General features: G+C 34.8%; 1 protein-coding gene across 1 annotated transcript; it reads right to left on the bottom strand.

Annotated features, from left to right (window-relative positions):
* Window positions 1-2,485: 2,485 nt before the first annotated feature.
* LOC129968273 (uncharacterized) lies at window positions 2,486-6,844 on the bottom strand. Its single transcript, XM_056082129.1, has one exon. It carries the CDS (start codon window positions 6,842-6,844, stop codon window positions 2,486-2,488), a length of 4,359 nt encoding a protein of 1,452 aa, XP_055938104.1.
* Between the last annotated feature and the right edge of the window lie 3,685 nt (window positions 6,845-10,529).

Genomic DNA, 10,529 nt, shown 5'->3' with positions numbered 1-10,529 from the left:
TTAACTCTCTTCAAAACATCATAACTTTTAGACCTTGATAAGATTTCCTATAATTAATATAAATAAATGAAATATAACCACATTAAGCAGCAAAATTTCTATTAAAAAACCCTTGAAAACACAATTTTTATGAATATTAATTAGGTAGTAATGAGAATTCAAAAGGTACGTATTCTATAAATTAGTGCAGATTTACCTATTAAAAGTTGAAGTTGATAACCATTTCACCGTAGTAACTTACTTATAAAAAATATTTGGATTACTTTTAAGAACGGGAAAATACTTCAAAATGAAAATGAATAAAGTCTCTTCAATTATCAAATTTTGAGATCAACAGTACTCCGAAAACTCCAAATATTTTTAAATATACTTGGATATCAGATCTAATAGTTAATGCCAAAATTTATAAATTATCAAAAAATGCAAAAAAGCAAAATTTTTCTCATTTTTTTAAAAATTATGTGTAACTTTAAAGCCCAATTTGGATGAACTCCTGTATTGTTTTGAAAGACCTTGAAATTTTTAAAAATTATTAAACGACGAAAAAGACGCCTGATTTGGCAACCCCAACTCCAGATCTTAGACCAATACCAATTAAATGAAGTTTCTCTTGACACATAACTTGCGTATTACTTTTGCGCAGAGAGCGCCAGATATGTATTTATATTATATCTTTCTCGAAATAGATATGTACATTACCATTCATTACTAAAGTTAAAACTGGTTGTGCCCTGTGGAAGATTCAGTCATTAGAAGAAAGATCGTCTTTACTTAAAGATTTGAACTGTTTGGTTTGATGTAAACTGCTTGCCGTTTTTGTATATGATTTTTTTTTTTTTGCCAATTTATGAGATCTTGGTCAATTCTGTATTTTTATGTTTAATGCTATTCGACCTTAGCAGACTTGCTTTATATTTTCGTAGTTAAACATATAGAGTTTGACAGGCCTTTATTGGTTTTAGTGCCTTAATATTTTTTTTGATAAACAAAATTACGATATCATTTAATCATAGGATCTCACAACTAATGTCACAGATCTGCATTTTTTATTACAGTTGATTTTAGTGCATATATTTCTAAAAATTTCCTTCGAATGATCCGAATGGCAAATACAATATTTTTGATTTTTCCTCTGAAATAGACTTATGAAAAAAAATCAACGCCATGAGTTGCAATTTATTTAGACATACAGACAATGCAGGTAATTTACATCATACTCTAATTACTCTCTTCATAATATTAACGATGTTGTCTTTACCTTTACTCAATAAATTAAAATGTTCCTCAGACCATTCGAAATCATTTCAGAATATTTGTAAACTTTCAGTTCTTCTTTTCAAACTTTTTTTTAGCATTTTTTTAAAAATGAAACTTTAAAAGATTGCTCTGACAGGAATAAAAATGGATTAGACATTGCTCTGACAGGAATAAAAATGGATTAAAGCTAAAAAAATCACATGATCAGAGGCAGAATAATTTTTTTTCCAATAATAAAATAAACAAATTGCAAATCGATCAATTAAGCTAGCGAGTTTTGGGTTGTCTTGTGACTTACAAAGACACATCTTAGGGGCATGATAGCAGAGAGATAAAAAGATGTTTTCAGGGATTCGTTTTATATTGTAACTTTAATTCTAATATTATAAAAAAAAATTGGATCATTTAGTTCCGTAGAATAAAACACTGCAATGGTCTTTAAAATTGCTACTTCACAAAGAGATAATAATTGTATATTACAGTAAGATTTCTTACTCATCCGACGTGTATTTCTTGTGGCTGTTCCAACGACGGCTGGCGCCTACTTAACGTCTAGGCCTGAGTGATTATTTTAAATCCAGTTCAATCTTAATAATCGCCCGGTTCAATCATGTTGATTGAATAGAAATAAATACAGGAACCATCATATTCTAGATTATTATATTATTTACATATTTACAGTAACGGTTTAAAATATAAAACATAAAAGTGAATCAAGCATCTCGTTCATGGCGAACCATGCCACCTTCGCTCCTCGTCCTTCTCTGTCTAGTCCACTTCCTGTTCGTCTCTCCTGGTTTTCACCCCCTCGGATACCATGTGACCTTTCCCCTCCTGACTGGTCTTGCAAGCTTCGTCGTTGGGAGCGGAGGAGCGGGTCTTACACGCCCCCCTTGGAGAAGCACATTGTCACCTTAGAGACAATGCTGCGTCTTGAGAACTGGACGGGTTGCTTATCACTGATCATCTCTCACGGTAAAAGGCTGATCCTGAAATGAAACATAGTTCCAAGCAGTATTTGTCGCTACAACTAGGAAAGGAGCAGGAAAGAGGTGGGAGAGCAACTGATATGCAATTCCCAAAGAAAAGAAATAACACATACACAAATTCAAAACGTAAAGACAAACAAATATATATATAAAAAAATCAAATATGCACAAAATTGGTGATAAAAGTAACAAAGCAGATGCACAAATGTTTTTGTACATTTCTGGAAAGCCTTTCTTTCTTACTGCTGCAATGGCAACCTAGATAGAGAGTCTGCATTGCAATGTTTACTCCCCTTTCGATATGATATTGTCACATCGTATCTCTGTAAGGCTAACGACCATCGTGTAAGTTTTGCGCTGTGAGGCGTTTGTTGAGTGAGATACGTCAAAGGGTTGTGGTCAGAGATAACTTGAACACGAGCACCAAATATCCATGTGTCGTATTTCTTCAAGGCCTCTAGTACGGCGTAGGCTTCTCTCTCGATAGTAGCCCACCGTGTTTGAGTTGCAGTCAATTTCTTGCTGAAAAATGCAATGGGTTTTTCCTTCCCATCATCACCTATCTGAGCTAAGCAGGCTCCAACGGCTGTTGCTGAGGCATCCGTGTATAACTGGAATGGTTTATCCAGTTGTGGGGTGTATAATGAAGGCATCTTGACTAATTCTTCTTTTAAGATTTGGAATGCTTGCTCTTGTTCTTTGGCCCATGGAATTTTGTTAGGTACATTTTTCTTGGTGAGATTTGTTAGTGGTAATACTAATGAAGAAAAGTTTGGGATATAGTCCCTGTAATAATTTGCAAGTCCCAGCAAACTACGTACTTCTTTCTTATTTGTAGGTCTCAATAACTTCTTTATGGCGTCAATTTTCTCGGGATCTGGGGAGTGCCTTCCTGATCCGACGATATGGCCAAGAAACTTCACTTCCTTTTTGCCAAACTCACACTTCTCTAGATTTATGGTAAGGTTGGACTCTTGAAGCGTACAAAATACTTCCATAATGTGCTTTTTATGTTCTTCCCAGCTTTTGGAGAAAATGGCGACATCATCAATATATGCACGACAATACTCTCGATGCTTTGAGAGGATCTTGTCCATGCTTCTTTGGAATGTGCTTCCTGCATTTTTCATACCGAAGGGCATCACATTCCATTGGTACAGCCCAGAATGAGTGATAAAAGCGGTATAGTGCTTCGCTTCAGGCTTCATGGGAATTTGCCAATATCCTTTGGTGAGATCTAATATTGATATAAAACTAGCTTTTCCAATTTCATACAATAGTTCAGTAACCAGTTTCATTGGATATGCGTCTGCAATCGTATATTTATTCAGCTGACGGTAGTCTACGCACAGTCTGATACTACCGTTTTTCTTAGCAACGCACACTACGGGATGTGCCCAGTCACTCTCGCTATGTTCAATGAGTCCTGCTTCTAAAAGTTCTTGAACTTGGCGTTCAACTTCCCCTTGCAAAACAATTGGGACACGATATGGAGCTAGTCGCTTGGGGACACAGTCATCGGTTACCTTAATGTTATGTCCTGGCACCTTGGCTTTCCCTGGAAACTTACTGAAACTGTCTGTGTACTTAGATAAGATATCAATCAGCTCAGCTTTTTGTTGTAATGATAACTCCTTTCCTTGATTATAAATTTGCGTTCTTATATCACGACTGATTTTGCTTTTCTGATTGCAATTGGTTGGGGCAGGAAATATTTCTCCAAATTCATTGTCTTGGTCATATATCACTCCGACTTGCTCAAGTCGTGCTATGTATGGTCGAATTTTATTGACATGAATCTCTTTATTCGTACCATCTTCCATCTTGACGAGTACTGAATGGGGTCTTGTAAAAGCAACAATACTCACTGGCCCGATCCATTTCTTTAACAGCTTATGAGAAGAAGCTGAATCCAAAATCAGAACCTTTTCTCCTACTTGAAAGGTCTTCTCACGAGCTCGCAAGTTATATCTTCTTGCATATTCTGCCTGGGGTTTTTCGGCATTCTCCATGGCAATGCCATGAGCCTTTCCTAAATTTTCCTGCAAATTTTCTAAATAACTCTCAATGGATCTGGAAACACCTACGGGGATTCTTCTTTTTCCTGTCCAGAAATCTTTCATCAGAGACAAGGGCCCTCTAGGTAACCTTCCATAGACCATTTGAAATGGTGACAGTCCTGTTGTACTGTGTGGTACTTCCCTATACGCGAATAACAGATATGGCAGATGTATGTCCCAATCTTTTCCATTTTCCTGGATATTCTTGCTGAGCATTTCCTTTAAGGTTTTATTCCATCGCTCAACTGCACCCATACTTTCTGGATGCCCGGGAGTAGCAAATCTTGGTGCGGTGCCGATCACTTTCAGGAATTCTTTAGTTAAAGTCGATGTAAAGTTAGTACCTTGGTCAGTGCAAACGACTTCAGGAAATCCTGTAGCTGTAAAAATTTTCATGAGCACGTCACACGTAGTTTTCGCAATAATATTTCTTACTGGGATAGCTTCTGCCCAACGTGTACACAGGTCAATAGCGCAAATGATGAATTTGTGTCCTCTCCTGGACGGAGGCTCCAGTGGACCTATGCAATCAATGCTCCAAACTTCAAAAGGATTTTCTGGTCTGACGATAGGCTGTATTGGGATCCTATCTCTGTATGTAATTGCCCTCCTAACTTGGCACTGTTTGCAAGACTGACAAAATTCTTTGACATCTTTCTTTATTCCTGGCCAGTAGAATGAGTACTTTATTCTTTCCTTCGTCTTTCTCTCTCCCAGATGACCTGCCAATGGTAACTCGTGTGCTGCCTTAAGCACACACTTCCGTTTACATTCTGGCAACACTACCTGTTGCACCTTTTCTCCACATACCCATTCAGAGTGCGATAAGATGCCATCTTCAACTGAATAACCATTCTGTTGGGAACTGCCAAATGCCCATGCCGTCTTCAGAGAGTTATCTTCTTTTTGTAACTTCGAGAAACAAATTTTCTCCTCCAATGGACTTTCTTCATTATCTTCTTGATTTGGCTCTTCATGGACAGGTTGCTCCGAATCTACATTCTTTATCACGGGTAATAAGGTATGTGCCTCTATTTTCTTACATAATGCTTCGTATGTAGTCGAGGAGATCAGCATGTCGCTTATTAGTTTCTTCGATGCTGCACAAGTAACAGGAACATTGCCATGCTTCCCATCATTAATTTTTACATTGATAGTAACTAATGGGGCAAGTTCTTCTTCCCCAAAGGCTGATATAATTTTTATGCTGCCCTCTCCTTGTTTAGAGCAAGAATCAATTATATCCTGTCTGATGACGGTGATTTCAGCACCTGTATCCAAGATACCTTCAAATGTATTGTCTTCAATTTTCACTGGTATTTTCTGTAAAGGGCTAATGCGTGTTATTTCTTTTTCTGGTGCCTTTAACTGTGTTGTGAGAATCGTACCTTCATCAGTCTGATTTTCAGCAACATTCTCTGGAAGTCTCTGTGGTCCACTTTTCTCGCTTGTCGTTTCTACCAAACGTCTTGTCACGCGGTTAATCCTTGAGAAATTCTTCATCTTAGCTAGATTTGGGCACTGGGCTCTTAAATGTTGCGATGATCCGCACTCGAAACATTGACGCCGATCGGAGCGTTCTTGCTTCCAATTCCGAGGACTACTCGGTCTTTTATAATCAGTGTTCATTGCATTTTTGTCATGGACAATAGGATTTCTCTTTTCAAAATTCCCGTTTACTCGTGTCCTGCCATTACTAGGAATATGTCCAGTTTTTGAGCTTCTCCTTACACCGTCATAATCATCGAGGAGATCGGCTAACTTAGATGAAGACGAGATTTTTGTCCATGTGTCAACAAAATGTTCCCGAACTTCATTTCCAACTCTTCTTTTCATCTGATCTACAACCATCAGATCCTTCAACGAGTCGAAATCCGTTACGTTAACACCATCCAACCACTCCTCCAAGAAGCTTCTCAACTCAAAGGCCAGATCCCTCCATGAACTTTCCATTCTCTTTTGATGTTGCACAAACCGCAATCGAAAGGTTTCTGCACTCAATTTAAATCGTCGTAAGAGTAATTCCTTTACGTACTCGTAAACGTTAGATTCCTCTTCAGGTTCCCTTGCTATTATTTGAACAACCTCTGATGGAAGAAGTGGCATTAATTGGGTGACCCAATCTGTTTTATCAATCCTTAATCGTTTAGCTTGGCGCTCAAATATGACTAAGTAAAGACTTATATCATCATTTTTGGAATCAAATTTCTGAAGTATCTTTTGTAACTCTGAAGAATTATGTTTGGTGTTCATTTCATTATTCTCTGACATTAGGGATTGAGTTTCAATCGAAGTTTGCAACTTAATTTTCTCTAACTCAAATTGCCTCTCTTTTTCCCGTCTTTCCAAATTTTCTTTTTCTTGTCTCCTCTCCACAATACCCTCTAAAACACCCTTTACAAACTCTTCCTCGTATTCGTTAGAATTTAAAATCAATTTTCTAAGATTAGCAATCGTGAGATTCCCATCAATCTCTTCACCTAACTCACTAGCTAATTCCTGAAGATCACACTTCCTAGCTTTAGCTATGAATGCCATTATTCCAATTCAACAAAATAAAGAATTCTGCATAAAAATGAATGGTATACAAATAAAATAACACAAATCAAAATACTGGCTTATATTAAGTTAAAAGGTAAAGGATCTGTTAAAGCAGAAAACAAAACAGCAATTCTAGCTTCATTAAAGGAATTCTCCTTTTCGTTTCCTTAGAAGTATAGCTTAAATACTTATATGGCTACTATCAGACTCAAACTAAAATACTAGGTTATAAAAAAGAATGGTGAAATAATCAAATTTAACTAATAATGAAATTAATAATATTTAACAAAACATTCAATTAACTTTAGCACTTAATGAAAATATGAATTCATACGAGTATTTCTGCAGATTAATCATGTACCAAAATCACAGCATAACTCATCAATCAAACAAACAGAGATAATTAACATTCGTTTACCTTATTAAATAAAACACAATAACATAAAAATGAATTAAAAAATAATCCAGATTTAATATTCAACATTCAAAACAATATTCAATTAACCAGGATTTCTTGCTATACTTTTTAAGCTTGTTGCTTAAATATAAAATAATCCAATAATGATTATAATAGCAAATATAATACTAGATATATCAGAAATACACGTGGTGTAAGAATAGGTTTACAGATACACTTGATGTGCTATCTTTTAACTACTTTTAATTTATTCTAAGAGCACTGCTTCTTTCTACAAGGTCTTCCCAATTATAAAATACAATTCTATAATATTATATTATCGTTGTCTCGAAACGCACTGCCACAAAAGCTCCTTAACCAATATTTGACGCTGTTGCGATAAATATTCGAACAAATGTAACACTGACGTGTTTTAAAAATTAACGCTGAGGCGTTCACAAATTTAACGTTGATGTGTTCAGAAAATTAACACTGATGTGTTCTCACATTTAACACTGACGTGTTCTCTCAAACTAACACTGATGTGTTCTCACATTTAACACTGATGTGTTCTCTCAAACTAACACTGATGTGTTCAAAAATTTAACTCTGATGAGTTCACAAATTTAACAATGATGTGTTCACGAATTTAACACTGATGTGTTCTGAGAATTAACACTGATGTGCTCTGAAAACTAACACTGATGTGTTCACAACAAAAAAAAATGACGCTGATGTGCACGTTTCTGAGACAAACGATAAATATTTTCAATTCAATGGGAAAAGCATTTACAATAATAAAAATAAGCTCTCACCTCTAACCTTTTGTAGGCAACACTCCAGTAGATATTCCAACATTTCCTTGGTAGGATCCTTCCGACTACGCCAGTAAGATTTCTTACTCATCCGACGTGTATTTCTTGTGGCTGTTCCAACGACGGCTGGCGCCTACTTAACGTCTAGGCCTGAGTGATTATTTTAAATCCAGTTCAATCTTAATAATCGCCCGGTTCAATCATGTTGATTGAATAGAAATAAATACAGGAACCCATCATATTCTAGATTATTATATTATTTACATATTTACAGTAACGGTTTAAAATATAAAACATAAAAGTGAATCAAGCATCTCGTTCATGGCGAACCATGCCACCTTCGCTCCTCGTCCTTCTCTGTCTAGTCCACTTCCTGTTCGTCTCTCCTGGTTTTCACCCCCTCGGATACCATGTGACCTTTCCCCTCCTGACTGGTCTTGCAAGCTTCGTCGTTGGGAGCGGAGGAGCGGGTCTTACAATTACAAAGAAATTTTATTTTGGGGAAGTCAAAGATGCATGGGCATAATCACTGTAATTTTATCCTACACCAGATATTCATTTAGCTTTTTTTAATTTTCCAACACCATAGAAATTTGTAAATTTTCAAAAAATTGGAAAAGTTCTTGGAAAACGTAATGAAAAGAATTACCATTTAATTGCAGTTGGAAATAAAATATCAAATAAATTATTGAGAGATTATCCATAGTTCATTTTATAAACACATAATAGCTATTAATTAAGCGCTGAATAATTCAAGTAAATGTTTGGAAGTGCCGTTGCTCCATTTCTGATTTCTATCATTCCAGAGATGATAGAAATCAGAAATTAAATTATTTTGAACTTCAAGGGATTCTACTTATTTATCTAGATGACATACCTCTCGGAGTAAGGTAACTCGAACATGAGGATGAGAAGATAGCAGATGAGTCAGCCTTTTTTTATTGTTTAGATGTTTTACTAGTGGTGTTGATGATTCAATGATTTAGTCATTAAAACTTTTCAGAAGATTCCACAAGTGGGAATGTTCTAGTGAAGGTAATCTCCCTTAGAAGGTTTACCAGTTTTATTACTTGTGTAAATCAATAATCTAGCTCATCGAATTCTTTAGCCGTTATTATTCCCAATTGACAGATGAAATCGAATTCGAATTGGGAACTTCTATCACGAATCCTAGATTCATATTCCCGATTGCGGATACTTTTTACGGTTTTCAACAAAAAATAATTGTTATATACAAACGATACCAATATTAATGTACGAAGTTTTGATGCCAATTTTCCACATATATGCTTAATTACTTCTTAGAAAATGTATTGAATGTATTACTTGTTACCCACTGTCTTCAATATTTTTGAATTTTTTTTAATGCCATTAGAATGAAACACCCCAAAGTCTAATGTCCATATTTTTAGACAATTTATATAAGCTTTGTTAACTTGTATCAGAAACTGTTGACCTGAGAGTGGAAAACTACCATTACCTTTGATAAACAATTCTACTTTGATAAATTCAAAAAGATGAAAAACATGTCTAAGTGGGTTTATTTTGTTTGCTTTCATCAAAAGTTTTAATCATCTTATAAAATCCAATATAATAAAGAGGAGCAAAATAGCTCCTTTTCCCTCAAAAATACTACATTCCTCGAATCTATTTTCGAAAATACTTTCAAAATGTTTATCAGCAGAAAAAAAAATGTTGAAGCAAAATAATATAAAGTTTACTTTACTTTTTTTTCTTTACGAGAAATATTTCCTATAAGGATAGCAAATTTTCAAGTGTTCCTAGGAGATATTAATAATTGCATATCCTAGCAACATTGGTTTCCGGAATATGTCATTTTTTTTAAACTTCTTCCACTCCCCTGAAGCGATCGGGCTTTATGCATTGAAAACAACCCACGAAGCATCAAATCAGAGATCTATGCAGTAAAATAAATCAATAAAATGGTTTTACTAAAAAAAAAAAAAATATCCTCAACTGAAATTCTTCAGAAATGTGTTTATATTGGGCTATTTTTGCCTGCTTGAAATGTGACACTGCCTTTGAACACATAATTTCCTTTTTTATGTTCTGTACGAATACATTTTATGAAAAATTTATTTTCTACCTAATTTACAGACGGGGGTATAATTTAATTAATGTGATACCATCTACAGTGCAATTAACTCAATGTAACGGAATGCCTGTACTTTTTTAACTGATTTTCTTTTTGTTTTGAATATAGATCTATTTTTAATCACTTTAGGGGATATTCCATCTTCTGATGTTTTAGTTGAATTATACATAAATTTTCCTCTAATGCTTTTATTAAAATAAATTAACAATATATATATATATATATATATATATATATATATATATATATATATATATATACATATTTCTTGGATTATTATGCTAGATATAAAATGGAATGTTGTGATGACTAGACTAAACAATTAGTAAAATGTAAATTTTATTTATATAACTA

Source organism: Argiope bruennichi, chromosome 5 (genome assembly GCF_947563725.1).
Source record: "Argiope bruennichi chromosome 5, qqArgBrue1.1, whole genome shotgun sequence".
Classification (NCBI taxonomy): Eukaryota; Metazoa; Arthropoda; class Arachnida; order Araneae; family Araneidae; genus Argiope; species Argiope bruennichi.
The sequence above is the reverse complement of the archived record's forward strand: the minus strand, read 5'-3'. Positions and strand labels throughout refer to the sequence as shown.

Coding starts and splice junctions, on each gene's coding strand:
- LOC129968273 (XM_056082129.1), bottom strand. CDS start 6,844: ATGGCATTCATAGCTAAAGCTAGGAAGTGTGATCTTCAGGAATTAGCT.